Genomic DNA, 27,712 nt, shown 5'->3' with positions numbered 1-27,712 from the left:
CCCAAACTCCCACGCACGGCAACCTTTTAAAAGCTAAAATGTCACATACTTTCCCAAAGGTGCCTATCCAAAAAAGCAGGAACCCTGTTTCAAGAACACATTAGGGCACATGTACTCATTCAAAGAATCTATGCTCTTTCATCCACATACCTACAACTTCAACTTAAATGGAGCCAGTAACTGGACTGGCTTCAGAAGTCAACTAATATGAAACCTTCCTTGTTGGTGGGGTGACATGGGAATGCTTGAATCCTACTAAACTTCAGAAACTTGATATTTAATATCAAGCTTGATATTAAATAAACAGTAGATAACAGAGCTTGATAAACAGTAGGTATGGAGACAAATATATCGGTTTCCATGCTAGGTCTTAGGTATACCATCTACCTAACAATAAACAGAATAGTTGTCCATGTGTCACAAGATTCAACTCAATTAACCAGATGCAATTTGTAAACAACTAGTAAATAACCACATAAGACAAATGAATACAATTGGAAATGTTTCTCAATATACATGTTATTCTAACTGGGCTTAAATAGAGTAAGGAAAAACTGTAATTATTTTTCTTTTATAGAAATCATTTTTTACTGTTGAGGTGATTTGTCTTTTTATTAGATTATATTAGGCCAGAGTTGCATGATTCCTGTCTAAATGTGTCACTGTCATTCTTGCGGTTGGTTTAGGTTTATTCCTGAACAATACATTATTCAAATTTGGCACTCAAAAAATATTTTAATACTTACTAATATTAAATTCATTTTTTTCTATAAAGTTAAATTTTACTAGTCATGTTGGACATGGTATAAGAATACCATACAGTAAGCTATTTCATAAGATAATAGGTTTATTGTGAAGTACCATGTGCCTAATATATTTTCTTATGAATAAAATGCAATTATATGAATAAATTTTATTATATTTATATTATTAATTTATATCACAAAATTAAAATGAACCTGTCTTAACATAATTCTATAATGACTCATTCCTTCAATGCATAATTTTTTGAAAGATTTATTTATTTATTTGAGATAGAGAGAAAGAGCACAACAGGAGGGGCAAAGGGAAAGGGAGAGAGAATCTCAAGCTGACTCCATGCTGAGCACAGAGTCCAACACATGGCTCAATCTCACACCCCTGAGATCACAACCTAAGTAGAAACCAGAAGTTGGATGCTTAACCAACTGTGCCATCCAGGCCCTCCAGTACATATTATTGAGAATCTATAAGACATGGTATTAGATGGGCATACAAAGATGAATCAAAACATAGCACAAATGTAAAAAATGTAAGATAGACAAATATATATAGGTATCATAAATTATAAACAAAGTTATAGTGAGGGTTTACCCATTTATTAAAAAGTCCAAATTACTAAAATAGAATTATTGAATAAACATACAAAATTTAGATGCTTATATTTTAGCTTATTTTTCACATTTCTTAGTTTGAGATGCCAATAAGAAAACAAATTTGTTTTTCTAGGACTTTTAATCTATTAAATCTAACTGTACTTCTAGTTGACCCGTAAGAATCTATGGTTATGGCAAACTGATTATAGTGTCTCTAGGAATGAAATGTATGAGCATCCTACAAAAATGTTACTAGATTTGTAGAACAGGAAAAAGTCCAGATCTGGGGTCCAAAATCTTGACTGGTATTATCATCAGGGAGAGTCAAGGCTTCTTAGAGAGTTTTCATACTTTTATTATCAAACTTCTGGGGGCACCTGGGTAACTCAGTGGGTTAAGTGTCTGCCTTTGGCTTAGGTCATGATCCCAGAGTCCTGGGATCATCCCTGGGGTGGGCTTCCTGCACTCTCCCTCTGTCTACCCCTCACCCCACTCATGCTGTCTCTCTCTCTTTCTCTTTCTCTCAAATAAATAAAATCTTAAAACAAACTTCTGATGTCATTTCTATGAAATTTTTATATAAAAATAAGGGCTTGGGGCATCTGGGCAGTGCAGTACCTTAAGTAACCAACTTGGTTTTGGCTCAGGTCATGATCTCAGGGTCCTGGGATCAAGCCCCATATCATACTCCATGCACAGCACAGAGTCTGCTTCAGATTCTCTCTCCCTTTCCTTCTGCCCCTCCCACTTGTGCTCTCTCTCTCTCTTTCTCTCAAATAAATAAATAAATAAATAAATCTTTAAAAAGGGCCAATCCAGTTACAGATTTATAAATTGTACTTCAGAAAAGTTAGGCTGCCTTGGTGTTTTAGACTTTAGCTCTTAGCCAATATGCAGTAATAAGAACCAGACTAACCCCACTGCCTGAAACAACTAAAAAAAAAAAAAAAAAAAAAAAAAAAGACAAAATATATGAAAGAACTGTTTTCAGGTTTTGGACATCAGGCAGCAGAGAACAGTAATCCCTGAGAGAACGGAAGCAAATGAGGTGAGTCCTATGATTGTCCCAGCTTATTATCTAGAGAAAGCTTCCAGGCTAGGTCCAGAAAGCAGGAACCTAGGAGGAGCCTAATGGATTTTTTTTTTTTTTTTAAATTAAAGAGCTGAGAGTCTGGGAAGGAAAGATGGCTAGAGTTTGCAGGCCAATGTACCAGAGAGAAGAGCTGTGAAATAAAGACTTTTTAAGACATAGAAAAGCTAAAAAAAAAAAAAAAAAAAAGTTCATTAGCAGCACACTTGCATTGCAGGAAATATTGGAAGAAATCCTTCAGACAGAAGAAAAATAATGCTGGATGGATATCTGGATCTTCACAAAGGAGTGAAGATCATCAAAAAGGGAAAATAGGTGGATACATATAAGATACTTTTTTCCTTATTTTTATAATCTCTTTAAAAGATAATTGAGGGGGCGCCTGGGTGGCTCAGTGGGTTAAGCCGCTGCTTTCGGCTCAGGTCATGATCTCAGGGTCCTGGGATCGAGTCCCGCATCGGGCTCTCTGCTCGGCGGGGAGCCTGCTTCCCCCTCTCTCTCTCTGCCTGCCTCTCTGCCTGCTTGTGATCTCTCTCTGTCAAATAAATAAATAAAATCTTTAAAAATAAATAAATAAATAAAAGATAATTGAGGGGCACCTGGCTGGCTCAGTCAATAGAGCATGTGACTCTTGAACTTGGGGTCATGAGTTTGAGCCCCAATGATGGGGATGGAGTTTACTTAAAAAATAAAATAAAAATAAATAAAAGATAATTGACGTTTTAGAGCCAAAATTTTAACAGTATGTTATGAAGCTTAAATTATATACAGAAGTCGAATGCATGACAACAATGAAGCAGTGGTTGAGAGGAGGAAAAGGGAGTATACTGTTCTAAGTTTTTTATGCTATATGTGAAGTAAGAAATATTACCTAAGGAAAGACTGTGTTAAGTTAAAGATATATACTATATACTCTCTATAGAGAGTATATATACTTTATATACTATAAACTCTAAAGCAGCCACTGTTTTTTTAAAAAAGGTTACAAATAATAAACAAAAAAGAAAATAAAAAAGACCCTAAAATAGTCAATCCTACAGAAGATAGAAAAAAAGAGGAGTAGAATATAAAACAAAAACCAAAATGGAAGATTTAAACACAACCATCTCAACAATCACATTAAATGTAAAATGTCTAAATACTCCAATTAAAGGCATAGGTTATCAGATTGGATAACATTTTTAAAAGGTGCAACTGTAAGAAATTCACTTTATTTTTTCAAGTAGGCTCCATGCTCAGCATGGAGAGCAGCATACGGTTTGAATTCAGGACCCTGAGATCAAGACCTGAGCTGAAATCAAGAGTTGGATGCTTAATCATCTGACTGTCCTCCTCTCCCACTGCAATAAATAAATAAATAAATAAATAAATAGATAAAATCTTTAAATAAAAAGACATAAATAAGTTAAAAGTGAAAGAATGTAAAAAGATATACTATGCTAACACTAACCAAAGGAAAGTTTTTGGCAGTGGCTTTATTTTTAGACAAGTAGATTTCAGATCAAAGAAGATTACCAGAGATAAAGAGGGACATTTCATATTGATAAAGGTGCTAATTCATCAAGAGGATGTAACAATCCTAAATGTTTATGCACCTAAGAGCAAGGCTTCAAAATACATGAAGCAAAAAACTGCAAAAAGAAACAGATGAGTTGATAAATATAGCTGAGTTTTTTCAGATCTTTTTTCTGGAAAAATTGATAAAACAAGTAGAGAAAATCAGTAAGGATACAGAAGATTTGATTAACACTGTCAAACAACTTGACCTAATTAATATTTATATAATACTTTGCCAAAAACAGTAGTATACACAATCTTGTCAAGGGCAAAAGGACCATTTATCAAGATAGACCATAAAACAAATACAGATAAATGTAAAAGAATCAAATCATACAAAGTATGTTCTCTGACCACAAAGGAATTAGATTAGAAATCAATAACAGGAGGGGCACCTGGGTGGCTCAGTCTTTAAGGGTCTGCCTTCAGCTCAGGTCACGGTCCCAGGGTTCTGGGATCGAGCCCCACATCGTACTCCCTGCCCTGCAGGAAGCCTGCTTCTCCCTCTCCCACTCCCCCTGCTTGTGTTCCCTCTCTCACTGTGTCTCTCTCTGTCAAATAAATAAATAAAATCTTAAAAAAAAAAAAAAGAAATCAATAACAGGAGGTCCAAGGGAAATGCACAAATATTTGAAAATTAAATAGCATACTTTTGAGTAACTTATGGGTCAAAAAAGAAATAAAAAAGGGAAATTAGAAAGGATTTTGAACTGAAAACACAACGTAACAAAATTTATGGATGCAACTAAAGAAGCATTTGATGGGGAGGGGAACACCTCAAATCAAGGATCTACAGTTCTACTTTAAGAAACCAGCAAGAGAAGAGAAAATTAAACCCAAAGTAGAATAAAGTAATAAAGACAAAAGCAAAAATAAAATAGAAAAAAAATCATTGAAAATAAAGCTGCTTTTTTGAGAACATGAAAATTCAAGAATTTAAAAAAACACATTAAAGAACCATTGCAGTTGTGATCCTAAGGCTTCCATTTTTAGTAAATAAGCTAGACCAGAAACTGTGGAAAGACCTAATATTTCTATGTGTTTGGGTGCTTGATAATACCTGCCTGATCCCTTTTCTTAAGAATATGAAAGATCTTGTGTGCTGATGAAGAGAAAGAATCCATAAAACCATTTGAAATGTATTACATATTTTTACATAGGTATTTATACATATATATGTGTGTTCCTACACTCTTCATCAAAAGTGCAGAACTTGTGGTAAGAGCATTTTGCCTTTTTAATCTTCTAAATCTTATTCCCTATTTCGCTTCTCCTTTTTAAAAATACTATTTGGAAAAAGAGTTCATTCATTTATTCATTCAGTGTAATTATGAAATGCTACAGTATGCCAGAGACCGTGGGACATGCTGGGGACACAGCTGTTAACCAGACAAACAAGATCCTTGCCCACTGAGCAGAGTCTATTGTGTGATACAGATAAGTAAATAGGCAAAAACATGGACTAGTGTGAAAGTGCTAGCACAGAAAGACAGGTGCCAACAGAATCTACAAGATGGGTAATCAACTTGGACCTGAAATATTCCTCAAGCTAGGGGCTAAAAATAATTTTTTAAATGTGATAACTAAGTTTCTTGAGTTATTGTGATCTAATAACATAGGCGATAAAATTTGAGTTATGGAGTAAAATGTAAGGTATGAGTTTGATATTAAAAGGACCCCACACTACTATGTACCTAATATTTACTCTACTTCTTATTCTGTTCATATTGTGTTAATACTCTGTTGAAAGTTTCATATCAGAGTAAAAGTGAGACTAGGGAACACTATTTTAACTAATTTTCAGTATTATTGAGAGTTAGAAAAGGAAGAGCATATAGATAATTCTAACCTGCTCAGAACTTTTTAAGGATCTCTTTGTTACACTTGGGCATAAGAAATGGCAGAACCTAAGCCAAAAATCCAGATCCTTAGGCAAAGTTTGAGGGATTCCAGGCTTAGAAAGTGAGGCAAGACCAGAGAAATGTGAAGATTGCAAGGATTAGGTAGGAAAGGGGCTGTGATTCATTCAAAAGCTCAAAGATGTTTTTAAATTATGCATTTAATCTAAAACATTGATTCACATTTGGAAATGTATCTTCAAGACATTATTATAAACTTCTGCATTTTAGCTATATGATTGTTCACTATAGTTGATTATACTGAAAAGCCGGAAACAACCTAGATGCCTAACAACAGCAGCCTGGTTAAATAAATTGTGTCATATCCACACAATGGATCTCTAACCAGATTTTTAAGTAATGTAGCAGTGTTTCTCAAACTTCATTGTGCATCAGAATCATGCATCTGTGCATCAGAGGCGTGCTGAAACCCAGATTGCTGGGCCCCATCTCCAGAGTTTCTGATCGGTCAGCCTGGTACAGGGATCAAGAATCTGCATTTCTGGGAAGTCTGGGTGGTCCAGTTGGTTGAGGTTCTGACTCTTGGTTTTGCTCAGGACATGATCTCATCATCCTGGGTTCGAGCCCCACATCAGGCTCAGCACAAAGTCTGCTTCAGATTCTCTCTCCCTCCTGCTCTCTCTCACTGTCTCTCTTAGATACATAGATACATAGATAGATAGACAGAATTTGCATTTCTAACTAGTTGCCAGGTTTTATACCAAGGTTGTTGGTCTGGGGGCCACACTTTGAGAACCACTGATGGGGAGTTACTTTCATTGAGTCGGAAAACATTTACAAGGTATTGTTAAGTTGAAACAAAGTTGTTTACATTATATTCTATATTATATTCTATATTTATTATTATATAATTATAATTATTGTAAATAAATAAATAACATATAATTGTGATTATATTACAATATATTCTATATTATACATATTCTATATAGACAGAGGTATGGATGGGAAAATATTGTAGAGTTGCTAGTATTCCTGGTTGTCTTTGGGATCTCATTGTAGATTCTTAATGTCTCCTACATTCTGAGTGACAGATTTCTCTATAATGAGAGTATTAGCCACTGAAACACAATCAACTTTCTTAATTTGAAAAATATGATCAGGAGGGCCACTTGGGAGGCTCAGTGGGTTAAAGCCTCTGCCTTTGGCTCGGGTCATGATCCCAGGGTCCTGGGATCGAGCCCTACATGGGGCTCTCTGCTCAGCAGGGAGCCTGCTTCCTCCTCTCTCACTCTCTGTCTGCCTCTCTGCCTACTTGTGATCTCTGTCTGTCAAATAAATAAATAAAATCTTTTTAAAAAAGTGATCAGGAGGTCCTGGCCAATAGCAGTAACAAGTTGCTATCAAAACAGACTTGGTCTTAGTTCCCTTCTGGCTTCTATGTCTTGTCAGGAGTGTCTCTTCAGAAGCAATCATAGACAAAAGAACAGTGATGGGCTCATAGATACGTCCTGTTCCTGATGGGGACGAAACCAGAAGAGGCTGGTGTTACGGGAGGGTTTCTGTGCTTTTTCTTCATTTTAGCAGTGCCATGCAGACTTCTTCTGGAGATGTTTGAAGAAAAACTGGGTGGGACCCAAAGGGCGACCTGCCAGAAGCTTGAAGCATCTGGATTGGCGCACTCTTTGTTTCCTGACGCAGGGTAGATCCTTTTCCCAGAGTATCAGATTAAGGCGTCTCCTTTCTGGAAAAAAGATTTCATGGTTTAAATTCCCGTTGACTTTTGTGTCTGTGGCACTTGGCTGTCTCCGTTCCAGCATACAGCCTCAGGGGTCATCATGTCCCTTCCCCGCTGATATCCGTGTGCCAACTGTGGTGTCATGCACACTGAGCACAGAGACGCCATTCAGCTTCCACAGTCTGGGTTCAGGAAGCCAAAGAGCTTCTAAGTTCCTACAAACCTTGACAGACCTTCCTCTAGCCTTGCATGTGCAAAGCAATTCTCAGGAGGGAAAGGGGTTATAAGGAGGGAGGGAGAGGAAACAAGGGTAAATGTCAAGGGTAAATATGTGATAGGAACCCAGAGAGCAAACAGTTGCCACCAATGTGGAGGAAAAGGAAGGGTGGGCCACAATTTAGAGAAGTATGCTGTAGACTTTCCAGTAGACTACTTACTTGGTTAGCACTGTGACCTTTTCCATGTCCTTGCATTACTGTGGTCAATAAACGAAGCCACATTATTGGTTTTATTTAGAGTTCCTCACACATGTCTAACAGAGTGCCAGTATTTGGGATATTTTATGAAAAATAAGCTCCACATAACTCACAATGGATTCAGTGTTGTTGTTTTTTTTTAATGATTCAAATGTAAAATTATGCTGTGATATGGGCTATCATTGAAAGAGATTACTTCTAGAGCACTGGGTGTTATATGCAACTGATGAATCACTGAACTCTACCTCTGAAACTAATAATACACTATTAATTATTCAAAGTTAATTAATTGAACTTAAATTAGTTAATTTATTAATTGATTGATGTTAATTTTAATTAATTGTTATTTAATTGAACTTAAGTAAAATAATATTTTAAAAAATTAAAAAGAGACATTAGTTATCTATTGACTTCCAAGTAGGTGACATATTTGCCGGAAAATTTTATTCCCTATGTTGTTTCCAACACTTTACATGTGAATAAATGGTGTGGAATATTGTTAAGGTTTAGGCTACAACTTTTTTCAAGTTCAAAAATACCTAGAAATGCAGAAACTGGTTAATGATTCAATTATTTATAAGTTTTATAATACAAGTTCCTACCTCTTCCTTTCTAGTGCTATAACATGAATTCAGTATGTGAATCTATTTAAGACCTTGTAAGAGGAAGCTAAGTTATTTAAAATTCTCACCTATTACTTGAATGACAAGAACAATGTTAAAATCAACCAATTAGTTTACGAAAAATTTACTGAATATTGACTCTGCACCAGGCACTGTCCTGGGATCAGTGATTACCCTCAAGGAGTTTACTTTCTAGACTGGGACAACGGTAAATCATTACACAACTACTACTACAATGTGTCAGTTGGTAATAAGCACTAAGGACAAAAGTGAGGCAAGGCTGCTACAAGGACTTTATATTTTATTCTGAGACAAATGGGAGGTCTTTGGGTGGAGGTAAATTTAAGCAGAGTGACATGATCCAACTTCTGTTTATAGAGGATCACTCTGGCTACTGGACGGAGAGGATCCATTGACTTATTACCCCCTCCCCCAAAGTTATATTTCATTTAGGACAGTGATGTACCAGTGGGCCTGAAGATGTGATCCTGTACAGTTGATTCTTGCCTTTCATACTTTCAGTGCAAAATCAATTTCCAAAATGAAACTTTTACATCCAAAGTATTCCTTAAGGAAGTTTTTTCCTGGAAAACTACTTTTAGATACATTCTCTCTAAATGGAAGTTTATCCAAAGCCTACTTTTTAATAATTACTTTACTTTCAAACTTCTTGGTTATCCAAATATTTCTGAAAGAATTCTAGTATATCTTTTTTAAAGATTTTTTAATGTATGTATTTGAGAGAGAGCGAGAGCACAAGCAGGGGAAGCGGCAGGGGGAGAAGCAGGCTCCCCACTGAACAGGGAGCCCGATGTGGGGCTCGATCTCAGAAGCCTGGGACCATGACCTGGGCTGAAGGCAGATGCTTAACCATCTGAGCCACCCAGCCCCTTAACATATCTTTAAAAAATCAAGAGATACCTAAGAATTTTTCAAGAGAGCTTTGTCTCTTATTATATAAATTAACAAGATTGTTTGAGGTTTCATTCTTTTTTTTTTAATCTCCATAATAAGGTGTAATTTAGTGTTGGCCTCCTTATAATACTGGTTTATGTCATGAGATTGTTTGGAATTCCTTTTTTATATTCATTGGTTTCCACTAGCAATGATTTCCTCTTCCACCAGCCTCTATTCCCCCAAAGTTAACAGACCCTTAGAGAAGTTTGTACCACTCCACCCCAGGGCCCCTTTTATTACTCCCATATAATGTATAGATACACACACATGCCCAAAGCCTGTCCCTTCTGAATCTTCCTCCCTCTGGTTTCCTCCTCAGAACTCAAGTTTTAAATTGCCTTTCGAGTCTATCTCTAACATACACAATAAAAACTGTTTTATTACTTCCACTTTGCATTTAACCAAAGTAATCTTAACTAACTTGATCAGCCATTTTACTCTCTATATGTGGATTTAAGGGACGTCTAACTGATTTCAGAAATCAAATCCACTCTGAAAGGACTGTATATTTACTGCTAGTAAGAATATTCCAAGAACATGCCACAAGCGTGAAAGGCAGATCCAGAAGAGGGGAACCCCAAAGTATTTGTAGCAACCATGACCCCAATTAATAACTGATTAGTCTTCGAAAGGGTCACACTTTATCTGGAAATAGAAGTGTCTGGATCTTGATTTTGCAATCACTTCCTAACTGGTCCTCCTGCTTCTATTCGTCACGCTTTATAATCCATTCTCCTCACAGGAGCGAGAATTGTCTTTTTAAAAAATGCAAATCAGATCACATCACTTCTCTGTGTATAACCTTCCAGTGGCTTCCCACTACAGCTAGAATAACTACCATGGCCTTTAAGGGCTCTCTGTTCATGATCTGTCTTGTCCTGGCTCCATCCTCTGCTCTGAAAACTGTCCCCTTGTTTCCTGGACCTCAGTCACACTGGCCTTGTTGTTCTTCCTTTAATAAGCCAGGCTTGAGGGCACCTGGGTGGCTCAGTCGGTTAAGCGTCTGCCTTCAGCTCTGGTCATGATCCCGGGGTCCTGGGATCGAGTCCCGAATTGGGCTCCCTGCTTAGCGGGAAATCTGCTTCTCCCTCTCCCTCCACTGCTCCCCCTGCTTATGCACTTGCTCTCTCTGTCATATAAATAAAAATAAAATCTTAAAAAAAAAAAAAAGCCAGGCTTGATTCAGCTTCCAGGCCTTTAAACTTGTGTTCCTTCTGCCCAAAATGCTCTTCCCAGTCTCTGCATGGCTGCCTTCATCTCAAGAGTCAGGTCCCTGCTGGATACTTATTTCATACTTATCCTGCATCCAAACAGGCAGCACAGCTGTGTGATCAAGGTCAAAAGGCTGCCTGTCTTATCACTTGCAGATGACAAAAGGTATAAGTCGCATCAAAATTGTATGAGGCAAATGATTTGGGGTTTGCACACAGCCCTATATACTCATGGTAATATTCTTCTTCTTTACAGGTTATTTTCCGAGCTTTGTCACCGCCATACGATGCAGAGAACCCTTACAGTGCCAAAGTGCAGGAGCAGCTGAAGATCACCAACCTCCGCGTGCAGCTGCTGAAACGGCAGTCTTGCCCCTGTCAGAGGAATGACCTGACCGCAAAGCCTCAACATTTTACACATTACGCAATCTATGATTTCATTGTCAAGGGCAGCTGCTTCTGCAACGGCCATGCTGATCAGTGCGTACCTGTTGACGGCTTCAGACCGGTCAAGGCCCCAGGAGCATTCCACGTGGTATGTGAAACAATTCCTCCCCTATGAAAAACAAACCACGGGTTACCCTCAGCTTTGGGCAGTGGTAATCGAAGTTTCCTCAGAGTTGGTCTTGGCTCACACAGTGCTTCTGTTTCTCCCTCTGCTGATTCACTCTTCCGACTCCATACCCATCCTATAAAATGCCAATTAACTCATTTTTTAACTCTTCAATTTTAGAATTATAAATAGTCAAGCATGATAACCAGATTCCTTGGAATACATCCATGCCAATTTTTAGTACCATGACCTTCAGATATGAAGTGTAAGGTGAGCTTGGCATAATCATATTTGTGGCATTATCACACAGGAGTAGCTTTGACAGTAAATGGGGACCATTGTTGAGTTGACTCTAAAGTGGAAAAAACAAGAACCTCAGTTTAATGCCTGGTATCTTTTGCTGTCTGGCCAACAGAATGAATAATAATTCTCCTCTGTGAAGAGTGGCCTGACCCCCTGTCACCTTAAGCCAGAGTTAAACCCCCTTTCCTCTACAGTCACACATCCCCTTGTGTTTTCCTCTGAACTTTCACTTGACTGCATCTCCTGGGAGATCGCAAACTCCCGAAGACCAGGACTGCGTGACCTATGTCTCCTCAGGACAGTGTGTTACCTGAGCCAGAGTTAGGTGTTTGGTAGGTGTCTGATTGAATGATAGCAACACAGGAATAGAAAAATGATGAAAAATTTGTCATTGTCCTCACATCACTTTCTTCCAAAACACACACACATACACTCACACACACAGAGTGGCTCAGACAGCAAGTGCCTTGTTGGGATGCACCCAGAGCCATGGCTGGGTATTGGGCAAAGAGAAGGCAAGGAAAAGAGCACTCCAATTTTTAAATTTTATATTTTTCTCTGATACTTCTGAGCAAGACAAAAAATAAATAAAAATTTAAGACCTCAAAGTATCCTTACTTCATTTCCTAGAGAGGAGACTTCCACATTTGTCTTATTTCGCCCAACCCTAATAGAGGACAGGGCCATAAGGGACCATGAACCAGTTAACCAACAGAGAAGTTTGTATTTGCTGGGCTAAGTCCCTGGGGTGTAGGACAGCACTGCAGTAATGAAAATGAGTAGGGTAGTGACCAGAGTTTCAAAAACAAAACACTGCTATTTACTCTAGAAATGAAGCTGGGGCTTCCAAGTTGGAGAAAAAGCAGTACTCACCCGGAAAACACTTACTAGTTTGCAGACACTGATGGATTTTTGAGTTAACATTGCTTCAAATAAAGGATGGAATAATTTGTAATACCTAAGTTAGGGGGGTTCTAGTATGATTCACAAAGAAAATAACTCAGATATTCTAGAGATGTGCCAATCTACTAGACTGTAAACTAGAAAGATGGTGTGAGGTAGAATGCCAGTACATTTCTGCCATTATATTTCAGTGAGTGAGTGAAAGGAGAGCATGCGGGCTGTAGTGGGCTAAGTGTTTGTGTCCCTCTAAAATTCGTATGTTGAAAACCTCATCACAATGTGATGGGATGTGGAGGTGGGGCCTTTGGGAAGTAGTTAGGTCATGAGAGTAGAGACCTCATGAATGGGATTTGTGGCCTTAAGAGACCAGAGAGCTAGCTAGCTCTCTTTCAGCTATGTGAGGATACAATGAGCAGGCAGTAGTCTGTCACCCAGAAGAGGGTCTTTACAAGACACTGACTCTGCCGGCACCCTGATCTCGGACTTCCGTTCTCCAGAACTGTGAGAAATAAATTTCTTTTGTTTATAAGCCGCAAGCCGGTCAGGGTATAAAATGTGGAAAACTGTAAGCTGAAGACCATCCACTTGGGCCACATGGACTGTGACTGGCTAGATGGGTTCCTCTGTGCTTCTGGAGGCATGGCTGGCCAGGCCATAACGTGGGACCTCCACAAAAGCAAGTACCTTCATATGCTAGATGGCAGGGACATCGTCAATGCCCTGTGATTCAGCCCCTACCACTACTGGCTCTGGGCTGCCATAGGCCACAGCATCAAGATCTGGGACTTGAAGGGCAAGATCATTGTAGATGAACTGAAACAAGAAATTATCAGCACCAGCAGGAAGTCAGGGCCTCCCCAGTGCACCTGCCCTGCTCTACTGATGGCCAGACAGTTTGCTAGCTACGTAGACAACTTGGTACAGGTATGGTGAGTGACCATCAGCACCCCCTAGAAATATATGCTAGAGTTTTAGAAATTTTTTTAAAAAATGGCTTTCTTATTTAAAAAAAAAAAAAAAAGAATTCTACTAATTCTGCTAAATTCTAAAAGGGACACGTACACAGAGTTAACAGAAACTTCTGCAAAAGTCTTAAAATATAACTACTCCACACAGTCTTCTGCCAACAAGAAAGCTCAGCCTTATGAGCCTAAGCCTCCATGTCTGCGCCACTGGCCCTCCACTCCATTCTGCCACTACCCACCGAACCTCTTGCTTCCACCATGACCTTGTGCATTCCAGCAGTGTTCTATCCAAAATCACTGCTACCTTCCACACCAACCTCACTAGCTGCCCTCTGCAAGAGTCAGCTCCTGGTGAGCCCATACGGAGGTGGGGCCCCCAGATCCAATCCTGGGAATCACAAAAGCCTATAAGAGAGATACTGGCAGTAAAAAGAAGAATCTGGTAGGTGGTACCTACCAGTATCATGAAAAGCCTACGTCCTCCTGGTGTCTGGAAGGCAGAGGCCTAGTTTGCTGCAAAATATCTGAACAAAGAAAATCTGCCCCTTGCAGGACTGGCTGAATTTTGCAAGGCACCTATAAAACTAACCCTGGGTGAGAACAGCAAAGTGTTGAAAATCGGCCAGTATGTCACTGTGCAGACCATTTCTGGAACTGAGGCCTTAGGGATCAGAGCTAGTCTTCTGCAAAGATGTTTTAAGTTCAGCCAAGATGTCCTTCTGCCCAAACCATCAGACACACTAGCATGCAGCTGCAAGGTTATCAATACTATGACCCCAAGACTTGTAGCTTTAACTTCACAGGCACTAGAGAGGATATTTCAAAAACACCAGAGCAAAGTGTTCTTCTGCACACTCCTGCCCACAATCCCATGGGAGTGGACCCTCATCCTGAGCAATAGAAGGCAACAGTGAAAGAAGAATCTCTCTAGTTCTTTGACATGGCCTACCAAGGTTTTGCCAGTAGTGATGATAACAAGGGTGCCTGGGTTGTGCACCACTTCACTAAAGAGGGCATTAATGTTTGTCTCTGCCAATCCCATACCAAGAACATGGGCTTCTATGGTAAGCATGTGGGAGACTTCACTGTGCTCTGCAAAGATGTTGAAGTCAGAGGGGTGGTGTCACAACTGAAGACCTTGATGTTTCCCTGTGTATTCCAGCCTTCCTCTCAATAGAGCTCAGGTTGCCTTGACCATTCTGACCAGCCCAGATTTTTCCAAAACAATACTTGCAGGAAGTGCAAGTCATGGCCAACTGCATTATTACTATGCAGATTCAGCTGGTCTCCAACCTCAAGAGGGAGGGCTTCTCCCAACCCTGGACAGCACATCCCCGACCAGATTGGCCGGTTTTGTTTCAGAAGGCTAAAGCCTGAACAGGTGGAGCAGCTGACCAAGGAGTTCTCCATCTAAATGACAGAGGTCAGCTGCATCCCTGTGGCAAGGGTCATCTTGGACAACCGGGCTACCTTGTTCATGACATTCACCAGGTCACCAAGTGATTTCCCTAATGAGAGGGAACAGAGACAAAATTGTCCTGCCTTCAGCCTTTGCACATGTGAGATTCACAGGATAAGGAAGGCTGGAGGTAAAGAGTGGATCATTTCTTTCAACCACAGTAACTGAATGTGTTTCTCAGAAAAGAACATGTAGTTAAACAGGGCAGAGGCATCTGTAGCTGGTGTCTGGAACTGCTTGAAACCAGACTCTCCCCCATCTTTTATCCACAACTTTTCTGAAATAGTTAACATGTACAAGAAAGCCATATCCTTTTTTAAAAAAGCCATTAATCATATCACTGCAATATCACAGAAGCTTTAACTGGAGCACTTTATGGTGTTGAATGTACCTCTGTGGATTCAGCATGAGACACAGCACTTGTTAGAGGCTTTGTGAGAAGACCTAGTCCTAACATTAGTGGTCAGCCTGGCCTTCCCATAACTGAGCAATCTTATCAACAGAACATATGAACGGAGATCATGTTTTGTGAAAACCAAGGTCTGCTGTCACTGCAACAAGGAAAATAAAAGATACTATTTCCTGTCTTGTTAAAGAAAAAAAAAATTTCTCCTTTTTAATGCTTCCAGGCATTTTAATGCTCCTCTCTTCTCTCTTATTCCTGCTGCCCTTTTCCTGAGACACGAAGATCTATAACTAGCTCAGATTTTCATCCTGTTCTACTGGTTGACTGGCCATCAACCCCATCTTCTCAGGATTTATTCATTTGAAGAATAAGGGACATAATTTGCTATTCATCCCATAAGCTCATCTTTATCAACAGAGAATAGCAAGGGTGGGCAACTGCACCTTATTTCAGCATCCTTTTTGGTGATTTTAAAATGTTCTCCTGTTGGGCTGTTGCCTCTGCCTGGTGGGACGTCTTCCTTCCATTCAGTGTGGCTGTGTAGTCTCTCATCTCACATCATGAGCTGGGCAATGCAGGGTAATAGCAGGAAACAGGATATTCTGGATCTTGGCTTTAACCTTAGTGTGCTGCCAGCTGGGCTCAGGCTTTACCCTTTGGAAAGATAACAACCATCTGCTCTAATCATGTAGACTTATTACAGCCTGGGTTCTCTGTTAGAATAAAGTTATTGTAGGGCCCCACTCCCTGCCCCCCAAAAGAAAACTGTTAGCCTATAGAAAGGATCCTGATAACCAAGTAAAGGGGATTATTTAGAGTTGGGTGTTTTTTTGTTTGTTTGTTTTGTTTTAAAGGATGTGGGAATGAGAAGTCTCTATCCTAGAAGACCCGATGGGATAGGAATCATAATTCTTTACTAATTTCAGGTCACTCTGAAACTGGAAGCAGCTGCCTTTTAAAATAATACTAGTTTTGTTACATCCTGTTCCCCAATTTTCATATTGATTCCAGCAGCAGTGGTCATATCATCCTAGTATTATAACTACATGTGCCAAAACCAGGCAAGACTAAGTCAAACTCAGAGCCAGGGCAGGGTAAGGGATAAGAAACAGGCTAAGTGGCCAAAGGTATGTTGGCTTCCAGGAATCCAGTTCTATGAATATTCTTGTCTCTACTCTCTTAAAATGTTTGTTTTTTAAGCCATAAGCACCATAAGGCCAGCAGAGGTTTATTGTCAGAAATGGAAATAGTTCTGGTTTCAGATGTTTCCATCCCTAAGTGCATTTTATTTTTATGTAGTTTTTTCCTGGCTTATGAAGGGCTGGTATTACATTCAGGTATGCTTGCCTCTTCTAAATGTGATATTCTTATTTCTACAAATGCTTAGGTGAGCAAATTGCACATTAAAAGCATAGTCTTTTGCCTAATTAATAACATGGCCATAAGGTCAATTGTCCTACATTTGTATGAACGCTACTCATTTTACAGATGCTGTTGTAAATAACTGAATTCAAAACTTGTGCTTGCACAATGGAAGGTAACCTCTTGAGAAATGCTATTCTTTTACTAGTCAGCTTGTCATAGGTATGTACGTATAAATCTGTGGTTAGCACAGCTTTTCTTTGTACTAGTCATTCTCAGCGTGGTCCTGAACCAGCAGCACCAGCATTCCCTGGGAACTTGTAAGAATTACCAACTCTCAGGTCCTACCCCAGACCTTCTGAATCAGAAACTCTGGAGATAGGGCCTAGGTGATTTTAACATTTGCTAAAGTTTGAGCTCTGCTGCTTTATAGACCATGCCAATTCATCTGCAGCTAATATTGTTGTCAGGATGAGTAATCAATTGTAATTAATAAAGTCTGACTTTATGGGCTAGAATTTTTAATGGCTGATGATAGACAATTAAGTTAATAGAAATGATACTTAGTCTGTTTCTCATGCTAAGATTATAGGGTCACTTTCTTTCTGCAGGAGAGGGGAGCAGAAAAAGGCACAAGGTGGGGTACAAGTTGGCAGCCTCATTTATCTTGAAACATTACTCCTGTGTCTTCTTCCTGCTTCCCCTTCTTCCCAGTACATTCCATTTATTCTTTACCAGTTCAGTTTTTCCTCATCAGTTCATTTTACTGGAAGGCAGACCAGTGCAGTGATTAAGCTCCTACCTAGTTTGGAGTCAGGTCTGGATTTGACTCACCATGGCATTTGCTAAGTTACTCAGTCTCACCGAACCTCAGTTTCCCAAGAGAATAAGATCTACCTTCTTAGTTATTGTGAGGATTAGAATTATGATAGGTAGTGCCTCATATTTAGAATCCACTACTGATGTTGCTGTCACTCTATTACATTACCTCAGCTACTTGTGTTACTTCTCCCACATACACTTCTTCCCCCAATAACAACAAAAATAAATTGTAGCTTATGTGCTGTTTGACATGTTCCCAAAGCTAGAGCTTTTGTAACAAGGAACACTGTACTTTGACTCCAGCCTGCTGGAATCCCAGACATTATGCGAAAAGAAGATCTTAAAGCTTTTTCTCTTTGCAGCTAGAGAGGACTGATGTAGTTCTCTGTTTCCTGACAGCTGGTGATTTCGTAGCTGTTGGATTGATGGATGGTAATAAGAGGGAACATGGAACGTTTCATTGTTTTACTAACATATCACCCATTGGACAACCTGGAAGCCTTAGAAGAGGGTGAAAAATTGTTTACATGCCTTGTACTATACTTGTTAAGGTGGATTTTTCTTTTCTAATCAGAAACTCATTATAAAATTATAAAAAAGTATCAATATTTTAACTGGCATATTGTAAATCTAAGAGTAAATATTGAAACCATATGTAGAACCAGAAAGTAAGGTTTTCAGGAAAATCTTACTTAACTACTTAGCTGTGCAAGGCAAACTTTAGAACTATTCATATAGTTTCATTACAAAAGTTATTCTCATCTGAACCTGAATACATTTAATCATATATTTATGTTTGCACATCTCATATATCAAGTTTTATACTTGATTTAAGAATCAGAACAGATTTAAGACCACAGTTTTCATCTTCTCTAAAAAATTTTTTTTACTGTGCTGTGAAATAAGCCAAAAGTAATAATTAGACAGCCCTTGACTCTTTGGGATATTAAGGAAAAGAACAAGGGCTTAAAAACAATAAAGGCAACAGCAATCCCAATTATTTCATTTGTCACATCAGGATCTGGAGGAAAAGGTAATCATCTCACCAAAATGGTACACAGTGTTTTATTCCAAATATTAACAAACTATTAAGTCTGCCAATTTGATACAGGTAGTGTGAGATTATCCTCAATCCATTTCAAGGTCTTGACTTTCTTATTTCAATGTTCCTGTGTGTTACTATGTTATAGCTTTGCCATTAGTCCCTTGGCAATGAGTAACTACAGATGCCATAGAAGGTGTACAGAATGTTGATACTTCATTTACTACCTTATGTTTTCTAGTAGAAGGGCAAGCCCGTAAAATATGTCCATGGCTGAAATTGTCAGTGTTTTGACTGTAAAACTGCCTGATGGATCTAGCCTTATTTTCTCTTGAGACAGTAAGATATACTTTCTCTTGATGGCAAAAGTTGCCTGAGATTATTCTTTTCATTTGATGATCAGGAAGCCAGAAGCCTTCAAAGCCAGAGGTATTACAAAACAATTTTAGCACTCATAGAAGAATCACGTATGAGGTTCCTTTCAAAGTTTCCCCCAGAATGTTTACATTTTTATTTGTAGGCCTTTGACTATTTCACAGAAAGATTAAATGAAACAACTAAAGCCAAATTGTTGGTGTCAGAGCAGACATTTCTGGAAGTGAAACATAAGCCAGTAGAAAGGTAAAGTTGGTTCTCCAAAATACCATATTTGTTCACTCAACTTTTCATGAACATGCTTTTTCAGAAAGGGAAGCCTCTATATTTAGGTCAAAATTAGAGCATTGAAAAGATACAAAAATGAGTTTCTTTAACAAGTTTTAGTTGCTTGTATAAATTTGGGAAGAAACAATGTAAATTTGACATTTTTCTTGCTATAAAGTACCCTTCAAATATTCAAGGCATATCCCACTTTGAAAATTTTTCTTATGAATATTTCCTTTTCAGTGTAGCATTTTCAGATCCATCCCACAGATAGCTGGGAGATCCCTGGGTCTGCAAGGCCCACTCTTGCAGTTTCATAGCTAATATAATGGCGGGGAGGTGGGGGCTGGTTAAGCTACATGGAAAGAGAAAAGCTGAGGTTACAGATAGATATCTCACTTCTGGTTCACAACCCCAGGACTCATATCTCTGTGGTATTTCATTTGTATCTTGCCAAATTTGTAATAGCTGGAAATGTACTTCAGTTTGTCCTAAAACAATTACATTCAGTAGAAGATTAACTGTAACTTAAGTCCTTATTCCTTCTTATAAGAATTTTTAGTCACCAGACACATAAGGTTAAAATACACACATACACACACACAATGTCATAATCATTCCGCAAGAGAGAGAAAATTCACAGCTATTTCAAATAGTGAGGAAAACAAGTTCTGTTAATTTTGGCATTCAAAACCTTAAAGCTATAATTGAAACTACAGTTGTATTATATCTTAGCAATGCAAATATCTTAGTGGAATAAAATAGTACATGTGTGGGGAGATGGGAGGAATATAGTATTTATTAACTCATAAGACTTTTTTAGAAATATGGAATTCTGATATCTTTTTAGCTCTTCAGATAGAAATAAAAAAGCAGAGAAAATATTTTCAAAAACTAAAATATATTTTTAGCTTTAAGAGAGCTCACAGATTAGAAATGGAGAAATGATTACATTTGTTCCACTATTAAATGTTTTATATAAAATATGAATAATTATGAAGTTTGTAAAAGTAAACTGATCAGGTATCCTTTGCCTCTTAGTTTTGCATCTCTATAAAGGGCACCCCTACCCTTTGCAATTTAGCTGGCTCAGTCACTCTCAGAATTCCTGAAGGGCAGAGGTTTCTTTGTTTCCCAGATAAGGCCCAGGTAAGCATTAAAATTAAAGAGAAGGTGGAACCATAGTATTTCCATAGCATAGTATGTTGAAAGGGGGCTAAAGATTGTAGTTGTAACATATTTATCTTGTAATTCTTATTTGCAATTTAATCCAATTCTTGTATGTAAAGAAAAGGGAATTAACTCTGGGATTACCCTGGAGTAGGAGCAGTGAAGAGACTTGTGCTCCAAATCGTACCACCCAGGGTGCCTGGCTACCTCAGTCCATTAAAGCGCCTGCCTTTGGCTTAGGTCATGATTGAGGGATCCTGGGATCGAGCCCCATGTTGGGCTCTCTGCTCAGTGGGAAGCCTGCTTTTCCCTGTCCCTCTGCCTGCTCTGCCCTCTCTCTCTCCTTTAAAAAAATAAAAATAATAAACAAAAAAATAAGATGTTCAACTCTGCCACCCAATCTCCCTAACATAAAAGGTAAGGGATTATAGCCTATTTTATCAAACAGGTAGGTCATTAGTGGCCTTGAAAACGGAACTCCAATCATTCTTCAAGCTTCCCATGGTGCCCAGTATGACTCTCTGATTAAAACACTTATTGTACCATATTATAATTATTTTCTTACATATTCAACTTTCCCTATTTGCTAAACTACTTGCTTCTTTAATAGCCAATACTGGGACATTCACAATGTCTAACATAGTAAGTTCAAAAAATCCCAAAAATAAAATTAAGAAAACAATTCCATTTACAATAGCATCAAAAAAGAATACAATACTTCAGAATAAACTTAACCAAGTAGGTGTAAGATTTGCACACAGAAAACTCTGAAACATTCTTGAAAGAAATTAAAGATACAAACAAAAGGAAAAACATCCTGTTTTCATGGATTGGGATGTTTAGTATTGCTAAGATGAAAACAGTCTCCAAATTGATATATAGATTCAGTGAAATCCCTATCAAAATTCCAGTTGCCTTCTTTGCAGAAATGGACAATCTGAATTCATATGGAAAGGCAAGGGGTCTTGAACATCCAAAACAATGTTGAAGAACAATGAAGTTGGAGGACTCACACTTCCCAATTTCAAAACTTACTACAAAGTTACAATAATTAAAAAAACAGTATGCTGCTGGCATAAGGATGAACATATAGCCTTATAAGATAAAGAGTTCAGAAATAAATACAGACATCTATGGTCAACTGATTTTCAATAAAGATGTCCAGATTATTCAATGGAAAAAGAAGACTCTTTTCAAAAAATGGTTCTGGGACAACCAGATAAGCACTTGCAAAATAATGAATTTGGACCCTTTTCTTATACCATATACAAAAATTTACTCAAAATGGATCAAAGACTTAACTGTAGACTGAAAATTATAAAACTCTTAAAAGGAAACAGACATAAGTCCGTGTGACCTTGGATTAAGAAATGGTTTCTTAGATTTGTCATCAAAAGCACAAAGCAACAAAAGAAAAAATGAATAAATTGGACTTCATCGAAAGTAATAACTTTTGTGTATCAGAAGATATTACTGGGGTGCCTGGCTGGCTCAGTCAGTGGAATGTACGTCTCTTGATCTCAGGGTTATAAATTTGAGTCCCACATTGGATGTGAAGGTTACTTAAAATTAAGAAAAAAACAAACAAAAAACTGTCACAGATGTGAAAATATAGAGAGGGGAAGATGGTGGCCAAGTAGGAGGAACCTAGACTTGCCTCATCCCATGAATACAACTAGATAACTATCAAATCATCCTAAGTACTCCAGAAATCAACCTGAAGACTGGCAGAAAAAACTCCACAATTAAAGGTTGACAAAAGCCCACATTGAAGAAGTTAGAAAGTGTGGAGACTTGGTTTAGGAGAGAAACAGATCATGGCCACTGCAGTGGGGAGGGAGTCCTGGTTGTGGAGAAGGGCAGGAGACATACTAACACACAAGAAGTGCCCAAAGAAGAGGAAGTCCCATAGCAATTGGCTTGGAAAGTGAGAGAGGAAGAATTTCTTGAGTTCTTGTAAGCAGTGGGGCTTAAAACCTGAAGTTTTAAAGATCAGCTGGCTTGGCTCAAGGAGAGCCCCTAAGGCACTCAGGCTGCTCTTGGAGAGAAGGTAGGGCAAATAGCCCTCAGAAACACAGTGAAGAAACAGCAATATAAAGAGCTCCTGGGTACACAGTAGGGAGGTTATTTATTCATCTCTGAGCCTGTCCCAGAGAGGCAGTGTTCACAAAGAGACCCCTCTGGGAACAAAGGAACTGCTAGGTGCCATTTCCCAACACTCCCTAACCCTTCAGTATAAGCACAGGGCCATCTGTGGGAATCAGTGCAGCACTAACACTCACAACTTGACTTGCTTATACCCAGCCATCTCCCCCCCACCCCCCATTCTCTGGTGAAACTATTCGTCCCAGTCATTCTTGCATTAGAACCATCATGGCAGGCCCTCTCCCTGAAGAGACCAGCCCAAACTTCTGTTCGCACTGTGTCTCAAGATGTGGGAATTTTGCAGGGCCTTGTTTCCCACAGAGGGAGAGGGAGAACCAAACTCCCACTGAATAGGGAGCCTACATGGGGCTCAATCCCAGGACCCCAGGATCATGACCTGAGCTGAAGGCAGACACTAAACTGACTGAGCCACAGAGGCACCCCCAGATTTAAAGTAATCATCATAAAGACACTTGCTGGACTTGAGAAAAGAGAGGACAGCACCAGTGAGACTCTTAGCGTAGAGATAAGGAATAAAATAGCAGAGATAAAGGGCTCAATAAACAAAATCAGAAATACATTTGATGGAATGAACAACAGGGTAGAAGAAAATGAGGAATGAATTAATGAGCTAGAAGATAGAGTAATGGAAAGTAATTAAGCTGAACAAAAGAGAACAAAGAGAATTTTGCAAAATGAGATCAGACTTAAAGACCTCAGTGACACCATAGAATGTAATAACATTCTTATTAGAGGAGTCCCAGAAGAAGAAGAGAGAGAGAAGGGGAGAGTAAATTTATTTGAAGAAATAATAGCTGAGAACTTCCCTAATCTGGGGAAAGACACAGATTTCTAGATCCAAGAGGCACAGAGAACCCCCAGCAAAATCAACAAAGGCAGATCCACACGAAGGCATATTGTAATAAAAATGGTAAATTATAGTGACAAAGAAAAAAATATCTTAAAAACAGCAAGACAAAATACAGTTACATACAAGGGAAATTTCATAAGGCTATGAGTGGATTTTTTGGCAGAAACTTTCCAAGCCAGAAGGGACTGCCATGATATATTCAAAGTGCTGAATGGGAAAAATCTGAAGCCAAGAATATGCTAATCCAACAAGGCTATTATTCAGAAAAGAAGGATAAATAAAGAATTCTCCAGACAAACAAAAACTAAAGGAGTTCATTACCACTAAGCCAACCCTGCAAGAAATATTAAAGGGGACTCTGGAAAGGGAAGACCATAAGTGTCAGTATGAAGGTAACATAAAAACACAAAAGCAATATATATGAATATTTCTATAAAAAGTCAAGGAACTCAAGAATAAAAGAATGTAAAATATAATAAAATATACCTAAAAAGTGGGGAGGGGAGGAGTAAAAAAATGGATTCAAAATTAAATGAACATCAACTTAATACAGACTGCTATATGCAGAAAATGTTATATACAAACCTAATGATAACCACAAATCAAAAACGACTAAAAATATGTGAAGGATAAAGAGAAAGAAATCCAAATGTATCACTAAAGAAAACCAACAAACCACAAAAGAAAGACAAGAAGAGATCAGAAAAATCTTCATAAATGACTGTAAAACAGGTAATAAAATATCAATACATATATAAATAAATATATATATAAATAATTACTTTGACTATAAATAGACTAAATAATCCAATCAAAAGACAGGCTGGCAGAATGGATAAAAAATTAAGACTCATCTATATGCTGCCTACAAGACACTCATTTTAGATCTAAAGGCAGCTGCAGATTGAAAGTGAGAGGATGGAGAAACATTTATCATGCAAATGGATGTCAAAAGAAAGTGGGAGTAGCAATACTTATATCAGACAAAGTAGACTTTAAAACAAAGACAGTAATAAAGAAAAACATTATATAATCATAAAGGGGAAAATACAATAAGAAGATATAACAATTCTAAGTATTTATCCACCCAACATTTGAACACCCAAGTACACAAAACAGTTAATAACAAACATAAAAAAACTAATTGATAATAATACAATAATAGTAGGGGACTTTAACACCCCATTTACGTCAATGGACAAACCATCCCAACAGAATATTAGCAAGGAAATAATGGCTTCGAATGACACACTGGACCAGATGGATTTAACAGGTATATTCAGAACATTCCATCCTAAAACAGCAGAATACACATTATTTTCAAGTGCACATGGAAAATTCTCAAGAACAGATAACATACTAGGTCACAAAAAAAGCCTCAACAAATTCAAGAAAAATCTAAGTTATAACATGCACTTTTCTGACCAGAATGCCATAGGCTTAGAAGTTAACCACAAGAGAAAAGCTGAAAAGCCCACAAATACATGGAGGTTAAATAATATACTACTAAACAATTAATGGGTCAATCAGGAAACAAAAGAAGAAATAAAAAATTACATATAACCAAATGTAAATGAAGACAATGGTTTAAAACTTTGAGGATGCATTAAAAGTGGTTCTAAGGGGGAAATTTATACCCATATAGACCTACCTCAAGAAATAAGAAAAATCTCATATTAGCAACCTAACTTTACACCTAAAGAATTTAGAAAAAGAACAACAAGCAAAACCTAAAACCAGAAGAAGGAAGGAAATAATTCCCATTAGAACAGAAATAAATGATATAGAAACTAGAAAAATAATAGAACAGATAGACGAGCTGGTTCTTTGGGAAAAAAATGAATAAAATTGATAAACCTGTATCCAGACCTATCAAAAAAAAAAAAAAAAGAGAGAGAGAGAGAGAGAGAAAGGACCCAAATAAATAAAATTACAAATGACAGAGGAGAAATAACAACCAACCCCACAGAAATACTAACGATTATAAGAGAATATTATGAAAAACTATAGGCCCCAAAACTGACCAATATAGAAGAAATGGATAAATTCCTAGAAACATATAACCTACCAAAGCTGAAACAATAAGAAATAGAAAAGTTGAACAAACTGATTACCAGCCAAGAAATCAAATCCGTAATCAAAAAGCTCGAAATAAATAAAAATCCAGGACCAAATGGCTTCACAGGCAAGTTCTACCAAACATTTAAAGAAGGTTAGTACTTATTCTTCTCAAACTAGTCCAAAAAATAGAAAAAGAAGGAAAACTTTCAATTCATTCTGAGGCCAGCATTATCTTGATAACAAAACCAGATAAAGACACCACAAAAAAGAGAACCACAGGACAATATCTCTGATAAACATAAATGCAAAACTCTTCAACAAAATACTAGTAAACTGAATCCAACAATACATTAAAATAATAATTCTCCACAATCAAATGGAATTTATTCCTGGGTAGCAAGTGTTCAAGATTTGCAAATTGATCAATGAGATACATCACATCAATAAGAGAAAGGATAAGAAAGAACCATATGATCATTTCAATAGATGCAGAAAAAGCATTTGACAAAGTACAACATCCATTCATGATAAAAACTCTCAACAAAGTAGGTGTAGAGGGACATACCTAAACATAATAAAGACCATGTATGAAAAACCCACAGCTAACATCATCCTTAATGGGGAAAAACTACAAGATTTTCCCTTAAGGTCAGGAACAAGACAAGGATGTCCACCCTTACAGCATTTATTTACCAAAGTACTGGAATTCCTAGCCATAGCAATCAGACAACAAAAAGAAATAAAATGCATCCAAATCAGTAAAGGAAAAGTAAAACTTTCACTATTTGCAGATGACATGATACTCTATACAAAAAAATCCAAAGGACTCCAACAAAAAACTGCTAGAACTAATAAATGAATTCAGTAAAGTTGCAGGATACAAAATCAATGTATAGAGATCCATTGCATTTCTACATGAAAAATGAAACTGCAGAAAGAGAAATTAAGAAAACAAGCGCATTTACAACTGTACCAAAAACAGTAAGATGCCTAGAAATAAAACTAACTAAAGAGGTAAAGGATCTGTACTCTAAAAACTACAAAACACTTATGAGGGAAATTCAGGAAGACACAAAGTAATAGAAAAACATCTCATGCTCACAGATTGGAAGAACAAATATTGTTAAGATGTCTATGCTACCTAGAGCAATCTACACATTCAAAGCAATCCGTATCAAAATAGCATTGACACTTTTCACAGAGCCGGAACAAATAATCCTAAAATTTGTATGGGACCAGAAGAGAGCCTGAATAGACAGAGGAATGCTGAAAAAGAAAACCAAAGCTGGTGGCATTTCAATTCCAGACTTCAAGCTCTATTACAAAGCTGTAATCATTAAGACAACAAAACAGACACACAGAGCTGTGGAACAGAATAGAGAACCCAGAAATGGAACCTCAAGTCTATGGTCAACTGATCTTTAACAAAGTAAGAAAGAATATCCAATGGGAAAAAGTCCCTTCAAAATATAGTGTTGGGAAAATTGGACAGCCACATGTAGAAGAATGAAACTGGGCCATTTTCTTACACAAAAACAAACTCAAAATGAATGAAAGACCTAAATCTGAGACAGGAATCCATCAAAATCCTAGAGGAGAACAGAGGCAGCAAGCTCTTCAACCTCAGCTGCAGCAACTCCTTGCTAGACATGTCTCCAAAGACAAGGGAAACAAAGAGAAAAATGAACTATTGGCATTCATCAAGATAAAAAGCTTCTGCACAGCAAAGGAAAGTTGATAAAACCAAAAGAAAATTGATAGAATGGGAAAAGATATTTGCAAACGACATATCAGATAAAGGGCTAGTATCCAAGATCTATAAAGAACTTATCAAACTCAACACCTGAAATACAAATAATCCAATCAAGAAATGGGCAGAATACATGAACAGACATTTCTCCAAAAAAGACATACAAATGGCCAACAGACACATGAGAACATTCTCAGATCGTTTGGCATCAGGGAAATATAAATCAAAAGCACAATGAGATGCCACTTCACACCAGTAAGAATGACTAAAATTAACAAGTCAGAAAACAACAAATGTTGGCAAGGATGCAGAGAAAGGGGAACACTCTTACACTGCTGGTGGAAATTCAAGCTGGCACAACCACTCTGGAAAACAGAATGGAGTTTCCTCAA

General features: G+C 37.8%; 1 protein-coding gene and 1 pseudogene across 2 annotated transcripts in view; both read left to right on the top strand.

The window, feature by feature from the left end:
- The window catches only part of NTN4 (netrin 4), a 114,024-nt gene that overhangs the window by 28,735 nt on the left and 57,577 nt on the right, over positions 1–27,712 (top strand). For both annotated transcript variants that reach the window (XM_032874262.1, XM_032874264.1), the window contains exon 3: positions 11,123–11,401. In XM_032874262.1, the coding sequence (XP_032730153.1) occupies positions 11,123–11,401 (279 nt within the window). The remainder of the gene's footprint in view (positions 1–11,122; positions 11,402–27,712) is intronic.
- Positions 13,710–15,093, top strand: LOC116877496 (annotated as a pseudogene).

Source organism: Lontra canadensis, unplaced genomic scaffold (genome assembly GCF_010015895.1).
Source record: "Lontra canadensis isolate GAN:19392208 unplaced genomic scaffold, GSC_riverotter_1.0 scaffold52, whole genome shotgun sequence".
Lineage (NCBI taxonomy): Eukaryota > Metazoa > Chordata > Mammalia > Carnivora > Mustelidae > Lontra > Lontra canadensis.
This window is presented reverse-complemented; position numbering and strand designations above follow the sequence as displayed.